The 18,619-nt window shown below is 41.7% G+C and overlaps 2 protein-coding genes across 2 annotated transcripts in view; both read right to left on the bottom strand.

Moving 5' to 3' along the window:
* The window catches only part of LOC307242032 (inactive pancreatic lipase-related protein 1-like), a gene marked incomplete at its 5' end in the record, with an annotated part of 12,960 nt that extends 10,642 nt beyond the window's left edge, over positions 1-2,318 (bottom strand). The window contains one exon of the mRNA XM_080016367.1: positions 2,275-2,318. Within this exon, the coding sequence (XP_079872493.1) occupies positions 2,275-2,318 (44 nt within the window). The remainder of the gene's footprint in view (positions 1-2,274) is intronic.
* Positions 2,319-2,758: 440 nt separating this feature from the next.
* pitx3 (paired-like homeodomain 3) lies at positions 2,759-16,731 on the bottom strand. Its single transcript, XM_080017234.1, has 4 exons — positions 16,500-16,731; positions 9,900-10,026; positions 6,195-6,400; positions 2,759-4,232 (listed from the first exon to the last, which is right to left on the bottom strand). The coding sequence occupies exons 2-4, from the start codon at positions 10,006-10,008 to the stop codon at positions 3,663-3,665; spliced, it is 885 nt and encodes a 294-aa protein (XP_079873360.1). The 5' UTR covers positions 10,009-10,026; positions 16,500-16,731; the 3' UTR covers positions 2,759-3,662.
* Between the last annotated feature and the right edge of the window lie 1,888 nt (positions 16,732-18,619).

The raw sequence follows: 18,619 nt of genomic DNA, 5'->3' as shown, positions 1-18,619 counted from the left end.
GAATAATACAAAAATTGCTGTTGCGGTAGAGTTCTATTGTTTCTATTGGGAGACAACAACAAAGGCCGACACCAATATTCCAACATTCAACCCTAAAGATCAAATATTGGCAGCCATTGTTTTCCTAAATAAAACACTATAAATATGGAATAATATATAAATTATAATTTTGCTGCAGACCTCCTGGGATTCCCCGGGCTAAAACTACGGCAAGCGGGAGAAGATAATGGAGGGAGATTGGGAAACATATATATATTTAAAATATATATATTTTTAATATATATGTTGATGACATTGTAGTTGACAAAATCGGCAACCTAACCATGTTTTATGAAAGTTTTTACGGTTTTTATTCCTCGCGATATGATTATTGGGGGAATTTGCCGGTTTTGATCATTGGAAACGTAACAACCCGCCCTCCACAACCCCAGAATCTCTACGCCCTTGAGCACAAAAATGGGGAAAAGTCATCATTCCACACGCCTTGGGGGGGTGTCGTTTAAAATGATAAATGACACAGGAATACCTTTTTTTGGAAATCAAACATCCCCAGACGACAAACAAGGTGAATTAAGTTCTTTCATCGGCAAATCATATACTTATTTTTGGACAAAACTTAAAGGCCTGTGAAATTCACTTTTCATCCCATATTAAACACTTTTTTGGGGAGCATCCCCCAAAAGTCACTTTGTGTTGTGAATAAGTTTTTTTTAAAAGCCATAGAGACAAACTCTAATTTCCTCTAATCCCCCGTCGGGAACAAATAGTGAAATGAGTCTACACATCATCATCATCGTCGTCCTCATCATCGTCATCGTCATTCTGTTTGTATTTTAACACTAATTGCCGTGAAGGCGTTTTCTGCTGGAGTCCCAATTATATTTATGAGATTTCCTGCCTTCGTTCAGCGGCGCCCCCACCGTGACAGCCATTTATGCAAATAAGACAGTATAGCCCCCCAAAAACACAGCCAGACGTTATTTGTTGGAACAGTTCGCTAATGAAGCCTCGCACTGAGCTGGCTGCCTGCGCTAAATCGTCCTTAATAAAACATGACTTATCGTTTGTTATTAGATTCACTACCTGTGCCACCTCCCTCCAAGAGCGGAAGCACTTTGACATCCGAATCAGACTTTGAAGATTAGATTTGTGTTGCTCGTCTAATTTACCAAAAAGAAATCAATTAAAAAGGGCTTTTCGGGGCTTGTTGGTGTTGCATAAGTAATGTTTGTTGGAAACTCATAATCACTTTAAAGTGAGTGGAAAATGTGTCCCATTAATGTTTGATATTAATGGCTATAAATAAAATAGCCTATTTAACACACTATCATGCACCCATGCAGAGGCCTTTACATTTATTGTCTATGTATATTTACATAATAAGCAGATTATTTATTATCATTTACACGCAGGATTTAAACACTTTCTTTTTTCAGACAAAATACCACTAGTTCTGGCTGGTACAGACCCGTCGTGTGTTGTTATTTTCCAACCCTGTTTTTATTTCCCATTTCGCCCTCTCGCAGTATTCTCGGTGGTAATCGTTACCACTTCTTTTGGGTTACGCAGCGTTTTTCTTTTTTCTTTTTTTTTGTCTGCGCCGTGGTTTCCGACCAGAGGAAAGCGTGTTTCTGATTTCCTCTGAGCTGCTGTTTTTGGAGTGTGAGTGAACATGTGGGACTGGGGTATCGATTTGGGGAGACCAGACTCTGTGACCGCTCCAAACCAGGGCTCCGGAGGAATAAACACTGGGATAAGCAGTGAATTGATGGTTGTTTTTCGGGTCGCGGCGATCCTTTCCTTTTGCAGGGCAGTGAATGGCCCAATTTGAGATGGCGATAGATGTTATTCAGAAACCTGAATAATCACACGTGTGATTGGCTTAAACAGTGACTCTTGCTCGTTTATCATAATTTTTAAAAATGTGAAAACAAACAATATAATTTTTGCTTTGGACAAGCGTCTGCTAAACGTCAAAGATAGTCGTGTAAAAAGATTTTAAATTACATTTTTGCTGCGGACCCCTTCCAACTTCACCCCTTAATGATATGGACCGGGCCGTTATCATTAGGGCGTAAAATCAAAATCAAAATTCAAACGAGTAAGATTTAGGACTATGAAAAGAAGACTGTTAAAGGTTTCCATCCAAATTGAAAACGCTGTAATAAATACAAACCCCATCCTTGACAGACTCCTTCAAGCGCTCTTATGTAAAATTGGGCAGCGGTCACATATGATCAGAGACACGGCTTCCCAGAATTCCTCCCGCGTTACCGGATAGCCCCGGGGCTTCCGCTCGGTGAGTGTAGGTCAAACATATCGGTGACCAAAGAGTCGGAACATCTATATCTTTCCATCTCTCTCCATCCATTGCTCCCTTCTTCCTCCTAACGCCCGCCTTGCGTAACCGTTGCCATGGAGGTGAGGCAGGGTTTCCATGGCGTCGCGCTCACGCTCAGAGAACATTGTGTCTCTGACCCGGGCCATAGATCAGAGATATAGAAGGACGTGTCCTGTTCTGTTCTGTACCGCTCCGCCAGCCGGCAAAGTACATGGTCGGCAAAGTACATGGTTGGGTAATTCATTAAAAACGGTTCCTTTATTGGATCTTTAATGAGACAAAGCAGGCTACACCAGAAAAAAAAGCTTCTTTTGTTATAACAACTGCACTCTTACATACATTTTTACAGTCATGGACTCCCTTTGTTTAACACCACACAAATCTATATATTCAATGGCTTTTTAGAGTTTTACTTGAAAAAAAAATAAAATAAAAGGTTTCTGATATTGTGTTATGTGTGTGTGTGTGTGTGTGTGTGTGTGTGTGCGTGTGAATTGTTGTGTCTGACTTCTCAAGGTTATTTTTACTTTCCAGGACTATGCTCGGTGCCCTCTTCCTGCCCTCCCGGTTTCACCTTTTGACTTATGACCTTTCAAGGTAAGTGGAATTCACAACAAAGATTAAAATTCCTAGAGGAGGTACTCATCGTACATCAACCTAAGGTCCTTGCTCTTGAGCAACATGCTTCCTCGTCTTCAAAGTACTATGTTTTTTCGGAGATTCTTTTTTTTTTCAATACATACAAACAAAAAAAAAAAAAAGTCCATTATATACATCCTAATGTCATCTCCAGTTTGCCGCCACAGGTCCATTTCTTGAAAATGGCGGCAAAGATCACATTTTACTTCAATATTTTGACAAAAATGCTGACCACCAGTCCGGCTGAAGCCTCCGTGTTTTTTTTTTTAACCCTTGAGTTTCTAAATTTACTGTTATCATGCAGCTCAAAGCAGGACAAAAAAAAAATGCCACAATTTCATGGGGAAATCATTTTGAAACAGTTTGGTTGAATCAGTGACAAAGTTTTGGTTGGAGGACTCATTTGGAGCACAGAGGTTCATCAGGGGCAGTCCTGTTTCTCGTCTCTTGTTTTCTGAAGATAATTCCTTCCGCGCATCAGAACGACGTCGCGTCGCCTCGCGTCGCCTCGCACGGGCGGCGCCGCATCCCGCAAGTTTCAGACGGGACACAGAGATCAGAGGTGACGATCTAGGGGGTGGAGCGAGTTGGGAGAATTGAGCGCGGGCCCCGGCTCATCGGTCGGTCGGTCGGTCGGTTGGTTGGTTGGTTGGGTTTTTTAGGGTGAACAGCCGGGGCGTCTTCATACCGGCCGGTCCACCGCGTACTGACACGGGCTCAGGTTGGACACAGGGTTCTGCACGGCGGGATAGGCAAAGTTAGCGTGCTGCTTGGCTTTGAGCCTCAGGCTGGCCAGGCTGGAGTTGCAGGTGTCTCTGTACATGTACGGGCTGGCCGTGGTGGCGTAGGGGCAGGCGGCCGCCGTCACCGCCACCGAGTTGAGCGTGGCGGGGCTGTTGAGGTTGTTGAGGTTGCCGAGGTTGTTGAGGCCCGCGCCGGGAACCCCGGCCACCGCCGAGGGCACCATGCCGGAGGCCATGTTCATGGAGGGGATGGAGCTGGGGGGCGAGAACATGGGCTGGGAGGACAAGGGGTTGACGTTCATAGAGTTAAAGAAGGGGAAGCTCTTGGCGGACAGCGGGCTGCTGGCCAGGCTCTTCGTGGCCCAGTTGTTGTAGGAGTAGCCCGTGTACATGTCGTCGTAGGGCTGCATTAGTCCGTTGAACTGCGCTCCGAAGCCGTTCTTGCACAACTCTGCCTGCTGGTTCCTCTCCCTCTTCCTCCACTTGGCACGCCGGTTCTTGAACCACACCTGGAAAAAACGAGAGGAAGAATGTGAGCAAGTTATGGTTTGTTGAAGTTAAGGGCAGGTCAACATTTCTTTCAATGGATTTCTGAAAAGTCTATCGGCGACTCGTAATTGTGTACGCAATTAAAAGAAACACAATTTTAACTTTTTTAACTCACGTTTAAAACATTGGAATAATGCATTATTTCATTATGTGTGTGCATATATGTTTATGTGATTACATAGGCTTATATATATTGTGACATCATTTTGTTACACGTTTTATTTGATTATCAAACAATATAGGTTTATTAACATATTGGGGTGATAAATACATGTTTTTCTCTTTTTAAATTCTCTGAGCATTATTGTGGGTATGTAACCCCAAATTTTAGAAAGACATGATGAACCCAGAAACTAAGTTGAAATGTATCATCAAACAGTCATATTAGACAAGGGGTTATTAAAACTAATTATTCACTTATTTGAATAGCTGGATCCAATGAAAGAAATGTCAGGGAAGGGCAATCTCCACATTTGTCATTTCTAGGTGCTATATTTGGATGATATGAGGTTGATTAAAGCTTAAGTGTCAAATCTAAATTGAGGCGTTTTTAAATCAACTGTAAAAAAAAAAATAATTTACTTTGTAGAGTATTCCAAAAAGTGTACTTTTTTTTTTTAACAAACTTTTCTCTCACCCGCCTAACCTTCAAATTAAAAGTGGAATAATATCGACACTTTAAAATTTTATTTAGTGAAATCTTTTTTTTTGTTATTATCTGATATATATATAAAAAAAACAAAAAAAAACAAGCAAGCATTGAGTTAAAGAGCATCTCCCACGTGGAATGCATGCTGTGTTTTGTCCCGTCCCGTCGGTATCGGGAGCGGCTCCATTTGTTATGATTGTAACAAAACGCTGTTGGGCATTAATGGCAGAGCAGGGTGTGCGTGACACTTTTCCGTGTGAGTTTTTCACTCCCCTCACTGATGGCAGAGGGGAACCGGAGAGTTAAGCAATGGTGATGGGATGGATCATCCACAGCAAATCATTTCACATTTTGTTTTTCTCAGATGGACAAATGGCAAATAGAGCAGCATGTTCGGGAGTTGAATCAAACATTGTGCTCGCAAACACTGTAGTGAAGTGTAACTGCTAGGGGAGGCCATGATGGGACATCTACACCTATGACACATTTGGGGAATTAGGCATAAATGTGCTGTGGACTAGGTAGGACTATAGATAGGTAGGACCGTCTTCCTCTAATATTAATGAAAAATAAAATTGCATCTTAACAAGTGCTTCCCTTTCCTTTGCTCCTGTGCAGACAATTGGGGTTGACATTCTGGGATGAACGGCATAAATCAACCGAGCAGAGTAGCAGAGTATTTTGGTCCTGCTGGAATGCACATGTGCAATGTGGGCAGCGGGTTCAAAAGGCCATTGATTGATTTTGGGACCGTGGCAGTGTGCGTGTGTGTGTGTGTGTGTGTGTGTGTGTGTGTGTATGTGTGTGTGTGTGTGTGTGTGTGTGTGTGTGTGTGTGTGTGTAACGTGTAGTCTGTTGTCCTTTCAAAATAACAGCCTAGTGCGGCTGCTATGTGACCTTTTGTCCCGCCAATGTTAATTTGATCCATTACTTCAGTCAGGCAAGGTGGCATATTGTATTGTCGTCCGTCAGAATGCATGTCCTCCTCCTGCTCCATTTAGCCACAGTGGCCGAACCCCCTATAGAGGGTGGGCAGAGCATGATGGGACACTGGACCTCTGACATTTGGACACGGTGTGAGAACTGAAGCTGTCTTTTGGTATTTAGGCACGCAACTTCTGAACTTATACGGAGGTTTCGTTTTTCAGAAAACCATCATTTGTTCACCAAGAAGGAAAGAAAACGTGTGCAGATTGGGAAACATCTGCACACGTTTCGGTTTTGGACCGTCCTAGTGATTATTCTGATGTGCGGTGTAGTACGAGGCACCCACCCGGACCCGCGCCTCCGTCAGGTTGGTCCAGACCGCGATCTCCTCACGGGTGCTCATGTCGGGGTAGCGGTTCCTCTGGAACGTGGCCTCCAGCTCCTGGAGCTGCTGGCTGGTGAAGTGGGTCCTCTGCCGCCGTTGCTTCTTCTTCAGGGAGCCGTCGTCGGTGCTGGACTCGTCCAGCTGGTTCTGGTGGGACTTCTCTGTGTCTGGAGGACGGGGGAGCAGGGAGGGAGGCAGCGGTGAAATGAGACGTTAACACCCTCCTGGTTAAGACACTGAAAAAACTGGGACTCTATACAGATGAGATAAGTATAGATAACTCCACATTTGGGCCTTTTAACAGAGGCGTTAAGAGATCTCATTTCCAATTTGCAGCACCCGACGCCGAATTATGCTGAATATGGTGATATGAGAGTGTTACAACACGCCCTTTATGATCAAAATGAGTGAAACATGGGCGCTGGCCTGCAGCATCCCTGCCGCTCTGCGCTGCCTGCTGATCAGACATTCATTGATGCAGAACCAGGAGAGGGGGAAGGCACCCACATGTTTGGGAGTAATTGAATCTCGAATCTCGAATAGAAGCGAGGATACAAGCTGGCGGTTTGTCACCTTGTCTCTGAAAGGAGGAAATATCAGAGCACACGGACTTCTAGATTGTCGTGTAACGTAAACTGTGTATTTGCATACATGTCTTACATACAATGAAGGCGCAAAAACACCCTCTTGTCGTCAATTCCGTTATTTTGCGTTACTAACGCACGGACTCGTTCACTCCCACACGTTGAGCTACTCATATTCCAAACATTTATTTGATTTTGGGATTAGTCGGTTACATACAGAATATTGTCCAAGAAGGAAAAACGCTGACGTGGCTTTTCGAAACTTTCGAGAAAGGCACGGCAAGATAAATAACGACCCAACTGTTAATAAGGATTTGGACGTGTCGTGCGAATTCTGCTCCACCTTATTGAGTCAATCGCTCCGAACAAGAGCGTGAAAAAGCTCCCGTTGTGGGCGAAGCCAAACGAGCCGTTACGTCCTCGTCATTTTTTTTTTTTTTTTTTTTTTTTAAAGATGCACAAAAAATTTTTTTAAAGAAATTAAAAAATGAAAATAAAATCGTGTGATATTTGGCCGGCGACGTGGTCCGGGGGGGCCGGAGGACCACACAGCTGCGTTGTGTCTGCCGCGGATCCTCTTCTTGCCTCCTTATTAGACCTACACAATTTGAGGACCCCACGGAAAGCAGCGAAATTAGCTGGCCGCCCTAATCCCAGGGATCAGGCCTTTGTGACAGGGGGCAGGTTGGGCTCTGTTTGGCGAGGGCTTAGCTCTCTGGGAGTAGTTCGAAATGATCAGCAGGATTTAAAAAGAGACTCCGCAGGGCCACCGGCAAAACCAATAACAGCCCAGGCAAAGCTGTTATCTGGCAGTAAACTGACACTGAGTTAGCCGTCACTTAAGGACCCGAGTCTCTGACACAATACAGGGGAGAAGGGCAGACCCTTTTAGACCTAAAGAATGGACAACAATGGCAGCGATCTGACTGATAATCAGTCGACATGAGAGAGCTCTCGCAGGTCAAACTTACAAAATGAGAGCAATCTCTAAAGAGGGACAACGAGATGACATTCTCAAGCGCAGAACGACATGTATCATCTAGTAGAATAGAGTAGAATCCATCTATCTGTCTGTCCGTCTGTCTGTCTGTCTGTCCATCTGTCTGTCCATCTGTCTATCTATCTGTCTGTCTATCTATCCATCTGTCTATCTGTCTGTCCATCTGTCTGTTCATCTGTCTAGCCATCTATCTATCTATCTATCTATCTGTCTGTCTGTCTGTCTGTCTGTCTGTCTGTCTGTCTGTCTGTCTGTCTATCTGTCTGTCTGTCTGTTGGTCTGTCTGTCCGTCTATCTATCTATCTATCTATCTATCTATCTATCTATCTATTATTCTATCTAGCTGTCTGTCTGTCTATCTTTCTGTCTGTCTATCTGTCTGTCTGCCTGTCTGCCTATCTGTCTGTCTATCCGTCAGTCTGTCCATCTATCTATCTATCTATCTATCTATTATTCTATCTAGCTGTCTGTCTCTCTATCTTTCTGTCTGTCTATCTGTCTGTCTGCCTGTCTGCCTATCTGTCTGTCTATCCATCAGTCTGTCCATCTATCTATCTATCTATCTATCTATCTATCTATCTATCTATCTATCTATCTATCTATCTATCTATCTATCTATCTATCTATCTATCTATCTATCTATCTATCTATCTATCTATCTATCTATCTGTCACATTTTTCCCAGCAAAAAGGTGAAGGCAGCCTTAAAAAAATGGTAAAACAATAAACTGGTCATCACTAAACAAAACTATTTTAAAATAAATCCAGCACGCGTGCCTCTTCTCCTTTTACTCCTAAAATAAGCCGAAATATCAATGGCTGCACTCACGGAAAATGCACTGTGTGTGTGTGTGTGTGTGTGTGTGTGCGTGTGTGTGTGTGTGTGTGTGTGTGTGTGTGTGTGCTGTTTATAAATAGGCAGAGGGCTTTACAGTAAATTAGCCTTCTTCTTAGGGAGGATACATGGACGCATTTCTAAACTGTCATGACATTTCTTCCAAAGTCATCGCGGCTGACTTTCCCCTGGCTGCAGTCAGACACACATGTGAGGCAATTGGTATTATTTTACTTTTTCAAATTGTACTTCACTTTTGCAAAACAACACACACAAAAATAATCTTTTTGAAAGACAACGTGACCAAAAAAAAAAAAAAAGGCCTAATTGCGTGTAAGTGGTAACGGTCAGAAAAAGATATATTTTGACGACAGGCGTCGGTTGTGGCGTCACGGTTATGTCGTAAAATCGGTTGGTCATTACAGGTGTCCGCGCTCTGTCGCAAGAACCCTACGGCGATACTTTCCGTCTGCCGTCCTTGTTTACGTGTCGCTAAACGGCAAAGCGTGTCGGAGAGCACGAAGAGCCGCGGACAAGGGTGACACACTGGACTCTAATCCGTAATGTCGGCGGATCATTGAAACGACTGGAATCTAAAACCCAAATAAGGAACAAGTGAGATAATCCCGAGATATATATATATATGTGTGTGTATGTATGTATGTATGTATGTATGTATGTATGTATGTATGTATGTATGTATGTATGTATGTATGTATGTATGTATGTATGTATGCATATACATTTTATTTGGGTGTGTATACATCATTTTTGTGACACGCCTTTCAGATATACAGCTATGAATTTAACCCTCAATTCCCTGATAATTACGGGCTGGTCTGCACCTGACAGACGATCACGGTTGAGGATTCGCTGTTGTTTGTTATCGCTCATTAAATAAATTTTACAAATAAATCTCTCTGATGAAATGACTGGCTCTATTCTAAAAGAAAAAAATATATACACATTTTAGCCGGCGACTGTGGGCCGCATTGGGTATTTTTCTTTTACATTATTATTGGTGTTGTTATTAATATATTATTATTATTATTGTTGGTCGTATATTGTTATTATTATTGTTGTATTATTATTGGTCGTTTATTATTATTATTATTAGGCCTATTATTATTAGTAGTAGTAGTAGGAGAAGTAGTAGCACGATTTCTTTTTATTGCCGATGATAGAGTCATTTAATTATTTTCATTCTCTCTCTTCGTGTCGAGTATAATAGTCCACATGCCACTGACCGCTGGTGTCCTGCCCCTTGCATCCGTGGTCGTGCTGCGGTGTCCCGGAGTCCGACAGTGACAGCGCCGGGCTACGGGCCTCACTGTCCGTCATAAGGTTAAAATCCATAACCCCGCCCGCCAGGCTCTGCGAACGTCAAGGCAATGCAATATTCGTTAATCAGTAATTGTTCACTTAATCACAATGACCAGGTGACAAAACAGACAAAAAAAACATACACGTATTTCAGATATGTAAATAAAAACAATTATCACATGTGCATACGAAGGAGAAATTAATATTCTAAAAATGGTATGTATTCGATTCTGAATAATTATGGGTAAGGAGTAATGGCCCTACAACCCCTCGCGACTCTTATTTCCCAGATCTGTGGAGCTCCACCCTGTTAAATGTAGGGACTAGTGGCGGCCAAATGGCAACATCTTGGAGCAAACTTTAAAAGGGGCCGAAAATAGCTGAGCATTTATTTATACAAGCTGCAGTTAACGCCTCAAAGATGTGGATCACAATCACTCGCTCGAGGTCTGAGATTTATGATGCTGTGGTTGACTTCAGCAGTCTGGTCCACTTTGCTCTGGCCGTGCAAAATGAAGCCTATATTTGTCTTTACGCTCTCCAACTCTGAAATCTAAATAACGTGGACAGCAAAAAATATTGCTGAAGATAGTGTTGATGTAAAATAAACCTATATTTTCCACATCGATTTACTTTTCCAGAATGTGTGATCTGCATGGTGTGATGAGACCATGAGACCCAAATATCTGTCTCTCCTTTTTGGTTGTAGATAAAATGCCAATATGTGTGGCAAATGCACATTGTGTTCCAAGCTGGACCTTCATGTGAACTGGGTCTAAATCCAATGTTTGTTCGGGAAGCATTGAAGACCCCCTCCTCTGAAAACCTCAGATAGACGAAGAATAATGGAAACAAGAAAACCGGGTTGAACTTTTGATCGACACTTTGCATTTGAAATAAAACCACATTATGTCATGTTTTAGGGAGATTCACATTTCAAGTGAACCGCAAAAATGCTAAGTCGTGAAGGATAGCCCATCAACCGCGATTTTCCGAGACACATTGGGCCAGTAATACAAATTCAGGGACAAAGACGCCTTTGCTGAGGCACATTCTAACTCAAGGGATTAAACATAGATAGCTTGCCCATAAAAGATGATGATGATGATGATGATGATGATGATGATGATGTTGATGATGACAACGAATGACCTAATTGAATTGTTAGGATGTTTCATAGTTCAAAAGCAAAACAACACCGAATCGAGTCAACACACATGCCACGTTTTGGACTTAGTGTCGTGTTTCCACAGTGTAGTGTTTCAAGGGGAAGCATCTTCTGCTGTACATTAGCTAAGAATGCACTGTAGTAACAAAACTGCCCTGAAGCATCACTTCGCCATTACGACCATGCAGTTTAACAAACCATCAGAGTGAGCATTGTTCATTTTAGCATTTTGTGACGTCTGCCTGTCTGTCTATGGTCTATGGGTTTCATCCTTGAGTCACCACGCATGGTTCATGCACTTTTAATATTGACTGCTCCCGACTCAAAAAGCCATAACTTTTTTGAGCCCTTTAAGTTGAAAGATTCATCTGTTTTTTGTTTGGCATCCATGAGAATAGCGTGGGTATTTCACAAAAGATTACACTGACAGGGAAATGGGTATTCTCTGTCCCCCCCCTCCACCACCCCCATCTCCTCCAGGCAATCTTTGCATCCCTGGGAAAAAGGATGCGAGATTAAGTCTCCCAGATTACTTTCCTGAGTGTCCCGACTCCGCGCCGTGGGTTCGTATTCGATTATATGGGTTTGTGGGATAAAGTTGACTCGCGGGTCAAAAAACTCATGTTTCCTTGTTGCTTAACCTTTTCTTTTTCTTTTTTTTTTGCTCAAAGTATCGTGAGCAAATACAAAGTGTGCGCCGCCGAACCAAGACAAGATGATCTTAGGAACACTTTAGAAGTTGGTTTGGTTGGACGCCTTGATTCCAAGGACCAGCAAAGAGCCTTTTATACTGTTTGTACGTTGCATACACATTTAATCCTCGTACCCGCCCCCCTAGAGCAAGGCATGGTACGACCCTAACAGTCTGGTGGACGTGCTTTGTGAATGGACTCCATGCTTGTAGGATGACTCGTACAGAGTGTTTTTATCCAGATATATGACCACTAGCTAGGGGAGCCATAGGTGGTTCCCAATACGACAATGATTGATGGCCTGGCGTCGATGTGGTGCTGAAAAGACGGGTAGCTGGCGCTGGTGATGCCAGACAGTAATTTTGTCCGGAACAATGTGTCAGTGACCGGCGCCCACCCTCTTCTCCTCCTCCTCCTGCATAGGATCCGCATGATTATATTTCCAAATCTAGAGCCCTTCCCTCACAGCTCACCACGGCCAGCTGAGCGATCAAAAGGGTCAAAGGGGCGATGAGGAACTGAGAGTGCTGAACGAGGAGCACGGGGACGGGCCCTTTGACTGTGCCGGGGCCTTTTGGGGCTTCATGGGTTGTTGTTGTGGGTGAAGGTAAAATCTTAGAATTAGGTTTTGGTACAAAGAAACATCAGCTGAAAGGAAATCACACGTAAACACATAATGCTTTGGTTCCTTCAGTGGTTCTAATCATCTTTAACCTTTTAACCCCTAAAGGAAATTAACGCCTCAGCCTGACATTTGAACTGACCTTTGAGCTGACAGAGCCATGTTCATAGACCAGCCATAATAAAATGATAGGAGGGAAAATACTCTCAGACGGTACTATATCATATTGTAATACAGTGTATTTATCCTTGACAAGAACCCGGACTTGTGATTTGTTTTCTGAAGCGACAACTTTTCCATTTCTCAGATAAGATAAGAATAGTTCATGTCCAGGTGAGAAAAAATGTTAGATCTCATTGACACAGCGTGCTTAATAAATCCGCCGGGAGAAATTGAGGTGTTACAGCAACGGAAATTTGTCAGAACTGTACAAGTAAGAAATAGATACAAATAAAATAATATATATGAACACATCACATAATCTCAAGTTAACACAGCTACGGGATATATATATATATATATATATATATATATATATATATATATATATATATATATATAGATATATATATATATATATATATATATATATATATATATATATATATATAAAAATAATAATGGAATCAAAAACCTTCTCATTTTTGCTGGGTCCATCTGTTGGTTGAGGCATTCTGCTTGCATTTCCACGGACTCATTAGAGCATTATAGCCGGAATTATTCATAAACGCGTGGAGAATTAATTCCCTGGATTAAGAGTTGATTAAGATGTGTGTCACTTTGCTGTCTGGGAACTTATTAAGGGCCTCCTCGAAGAAGCGGCAGATGGAATTTCAGTCCAATGTTTGTAGATGTTAATTTCTCCCCTCCTGTAACACCAATTTGCATGTGATTGAAAGGAGTCGGGGTCGAGGTTCCACGCGCGTTGCACGACACGCACTACGAGAAATAGAATAAAAAAAAAAAAAAAAGGAGGAAAAGAAATAGCCATTTGGGGGGAAAATGTGAATCCTATGTAGTAAAATACAATTTTAAGTTTTAAAAGTGGTTACACCGAAGAGATCGAGTCATTAGGTCAATTTTAAAAAAAAGTGAATATATATATATATATATAATTTAGAGATCCACATTTTAAGTTCAGAAAACCTAATAAAATACATAAAACAGCATCTTTCTTTTTTTTTTTTACACCATACAGCTGCGAATATGGGCCCCTTATTCGTCTTTCCTTAAAAAAACAGCAAGTTGAGCCGATTTTTTTTAGATATTTGATAGGGCTGATGTCCCCTTGAAAGCCACCACATGAGGCAGTGATTTTAGCTTTAAAATGTGGGATCTCACTGGACACAGCCCAGGGTTTACTGCTGTTTATATCTCGTCACTGGTTTCCTCGATTCCAACTCCATTCTAATTGTTTGGATATTTATTGAAAAAATGAAAACAAAAGTCATAGAATATAGATTTATTTTATTTAAATGTACATATTTTTCGTATTTACTACATTTAATTAATTGACTTTATTTATGTTGTTGTTGTTTTATTATTGCGTTTTAAACTGTTTCTGTACCGTGTCCATTGTTTCCCTGTGTCTGTTTGTGTTGCCATGCTGCAAGTGCCATGTGCGACAATAAACGAAATGAACTGAACTCATTTTACAATTTAAAATTGCAATTCGGTAAGAATTAAGATTTGATGAACCACATGAAATTGCGATCAAATTCACACAGTTGTTGTCACCTAATTACCTAAATGCCAGTTTTTAATAATGCCCGTGCGACCGAAATATACAAGCGCCTATTTAAGGCATATTTAACATAAACTTCAACATACATTTTTTTCCGGGTTATGATTTTCGACACGCTTTGTGAGAATCAAATCAAATAAAATACATTTGCAATACTGATTTTTTTGGCCATATATCCTGACATTTCCTGTAATATCCGATTGCAAAGGAGAGCCCAAAATCACAGAAAAGTATTTTAAAAATCGTCGCATCTCATTTCACTGATTCCAAATACATACATACCACCTTGTAGAGTGCGCGTTTTTTTACAGGTTGAAAAGGCCTCCATTTCTAGACTGAAGGGAAATGACATCCCTGCAAAAATATTGTCATTGCACACCGGGGCCAAATACGATCAGAAAATATTATTTGTCTTTGTATCGAGCTTTATCGATCTTTAGTGGATGTAAAAAGCAGCATGAGCAGCAGCCTGTCCTGGCCTCGATTCAAGACATTACATGAGAACATAATATATCCAGAGAAAACCCGCAAAGGAAAACGTCAATTGGAAGACGACGACGAAACAATGACAAATATTAATAGTCAGTCATCGTTCATACAATTTTGAACATTCCTGAAACGGCAAATGACATTTAATAATCTGCTTAACCAACTGTGGAGGTATCCATTAATAATAATTATTATTATGATTATCGTGTGATTATAATGAGCCATTCTAATAACACGATAATAATGTTAATATAATAATTTAATTATTATTATTATTATTATTATTACAATTATTGTGATCGTTATTTATCTTATTATTATAGAAGTGATCATAATAATAATAATAATAATAACATATATAATAACATTAGAATAATAATAATAATCTAAATTCAAATACAAGGCAATTTTTATATTGTTTCACAACAGAAACAAAGGCACTCACAACGGATCTAATGCTTTGAGGCTGAATAAGTTCTTGTTCTTGTTTTCTGTATGTTATTACTCTTTTTAGATTTTGTTAAGATACACACACAAGCAATTTATTTCATTTTAACACATTTGAAAGAGCAGCTTTCGCGTTCAGCTCCGTTAAAAAAAATCTTGCATAATTGCAATGATACTGTTCGATAATGCATAATAATAAGTGCATCGATTAAAAATGAGACATAATATATGAGATTCAGTGAAATTAGGATGTATATTAATTATAGTGGGATGTATTTTCATGTATAATAGACAAGAGGTTGGAGAGAGAGTGTGTGTGTGGGTGTGTGTGTGTGTGTTTGTGTGTGTGTGTGTGTGTGTGTGTCTATGTGTGTGTGTACGTGCCTGTGTGCGCTCGTGGGAGTGCGTGCGCGAGTGTGTGTGTGTGTGTGTGTGTGTGTGTGTGTGTGTGTGCGCGCGCGCGTCACCTGCCACCTATCAATTTCGGCGAGATCCCCAAATATTTTTGACCTCTGAAATATTTTCACCACGACGACGTCTGCAAGTCATTTGTCTTTGTACATTGGAAAATAAATTGTCGAACGCGGGAGAACGAAATGCTGGTTTAAAATGCGATTTGCATCCGAAACATGTTACTATAGGACTTTATAGCAACGGATTTGAGCGCTTTCTGTTTGTTTGTTTGTCTCTTATACAAATATTTGAACAGAATCCTAAAATGCAAGCGTTTTGATGTATTCAAAAATATGAACAAACTTGATCCACCGGGGAGAAAAAAAAGCCATAAAAATATGGACAAAATGTGCAGATTGTGCTGGGTGTTTGTATGCTCGGCCTCACGTTCTACATTTTATTGTATTCCACTTTATTTCCCGACAAGGTCTTTATGTCGGACGAAAAGGGAGATTCCGTTCAAATGGTGCGACTCTTTCGCCATCACGCCACCATTCACACCAGTTTAAACTGCTCCGCTGCGCGTTTTTCTCCAGTCAAAGGGGAAAGAAACGGCGGTATAATCTACAGCTGGACCAGCCGCTGGAAACAGTGGCACATTTCAGGCGGTATTTCCTTTTTTTTTTTGGAACGGTAAACCCACCCATAAATCCAGTGAAGTGATGCTGAGTACTTGTCAACCCTTTCGCGCACATACACACGCGCGCGCACGCACACACACACACACACACACACACACACACACACACGTGCACGCAGCCACATATCCGAAAAAAAATAACCATAACAGCGTGACATTACATGACATGACGTCAATCAACAGACGCTGAAACACAACAAACAAACAAACAAACAAACAAACAAACAAACAAACAAAAAAAGCAGCCGAAACTTCCAACGTCCACTTACATCAAAATCCTGGATGTGGTGAAATTAATCCCTGGAAAAGACAAGGTTGCAGTGCGGTAGCGCTTCTCCTGACATGGACGAATGGAAGTTTTCTTGTGTGTCAAGTGAGAAAAAACAAACAAAAAAAACCCCAAAACAGATTTCAAAAAAAAGAACAAAAAAAAAAGGGAATCTCTTCTCGGGCTCAGCGCGGTTCGGGTCAGTTGAGTTGAGTTGGGTTCCTCGCGGTGGAAGGAGGCTGCGGACTGAGAGCTCTGACGGGCTTTATGCTTGATACCGTGCATGACAGCTCCAGCGCGGGAGGGACGGCCCACTTCACAGCTTTTTACTGACCCCTCCACCCCACCCCCGCCCTCCCCGCCACCCTGCTCCCCTCTTCCAGCGCGCGCGCACGCATGCCCGTACACGAGAATAGCAGCGCCGCCACCCCCCCCAGCCCCACCACCCCCACCACCACCACCACCACCACCACCACCACCCCTTTCTCTCTGCGGCGTGGACCAACCTGATTCCAACCTGAAGTCTGGGGTTCCATCCATGTTGCATGATGAATCAGTTGACCGCGTTCCTCATGTGGCCTATGCCCCCTTATGTGCATCTTATCTCTTATTTTATTGCAATGTTTTTTTTCTACTCGACACTCTCGATTCTCTTTAAATCTCACATTTATTTTCTGATTAAAAAAAAGTCAGATTCTGATTATCTATCCATCTAGCTATCTATCCATCCATCTATCCATCTATCTATCTATCTAGCACATTTGTCAAGTATCTTCAGCTATCAACTTGAGACTGGAGACTTTCGACATTTACTCCACTGTTCTTATAATATCTATACTTTTGACTTGACTGCATTCCTAACACAGCCACATTTCTTTATAATTCTTTTTTTCAGGACTTTGGGTCTAAAATAATATCATATCGCATGCATACATACATGATATCAGATGTTTATTTCATTTTTCAGCAGTTTATTTCATTTTATTACGTTTGAATGAGCAACCTTCACGTTCAGCTCCATTAAAAAAATCCTTATATCCTTTTAAATATATAAATATATATCCTTATAAATGATTATATGATACCTACAGTATACTATTAATCAGGATCTGCATGATCACTCATCACTCATCGCAGAATAAAAAACTAGAGTAGGCCTTTATGAAATATCATGGGCTCTGTTATACTAGGGAACGTGACGACGCCCGCCTAACCCAAAATAGCAGCCAGCACCAGGACTGGGACCAGGACCAAGGCCAAGGCCAAGACCAGGACCAGGACCAGGACCAAGATCAAGACCAGGAGCAAGATCGGGACCAAGACCATAGCCAAAACCAGGACCAAGACCAAAACACCACATTAATTATTTTGAGGGATTTTCAACTCACCAGAATGGCATGTGACGACACAGGCCCAACCCAAAATACCAGCCAAGACCAGGACCAGGACCAAGATCAAGACGGGACCAGGACCTCTCAGACCGAGGAAGGGGAGTTCCCATCGACATCCTCTAACAAACGCGTTTATGAAAATTATGAAATGAAGCCGCTGTTGAGGGCGGTTCAAACCCTGCAGTGCAGAAATGCAGTATTCTGGGATTTTTCTTTGAGTGTGTCAGGGGAAATTAACAAGAAAAAAGAGCTGGTCAAATAGAACCTCACTCCTTATTCTGAATGAATGATGAACAGACTTACTTCCAAGATGCCAGCTCTACGTAAATATTTCCAGTTTCTGTGAAGTGAACATAATCAGGAGCAGTCCAGATGTTTCACAGAGGGCTGGAAGGAGGGATACCTCAACATGAAAATAATTTGGCTTAGCTACTCACGTCACTGCATGGAAGTCAGCTCTTCAGTTCAATTTGGAAAACATGGGGAATTCTTTGATTTGAAGGGCTACACGGCAAATCTCTGTACAGAATTTGAGAGTATCGCCGCATGATGAAGCAAATATTTGGGAGCCTACTGTAGACATGACGTGCGTGTGTTTGCGTATGAAGTGTTGCAACTACCTATCGCACAGGTGATCAAACACTTTCCAAAAGGGCAAACACACATCTGACACAAGTTGGTTGTACATGTTTTAGACTTGTTTTAGACAATACCTTTTGGTGTGGGTGTT

Source organism: Zeus faber (genome assembly GCF_960531495.2).
Source record: "Zeus faber genome assembly, chromosome: 16".
NCBI lineage: Eukaryota > Metazoa > Chordata > Actinopteri > Zeiformes > Zeidae > Zeus > Zeus faber.
This window is presented reverse-complemented; position numbering and strand designations above follow the sequence as displayed.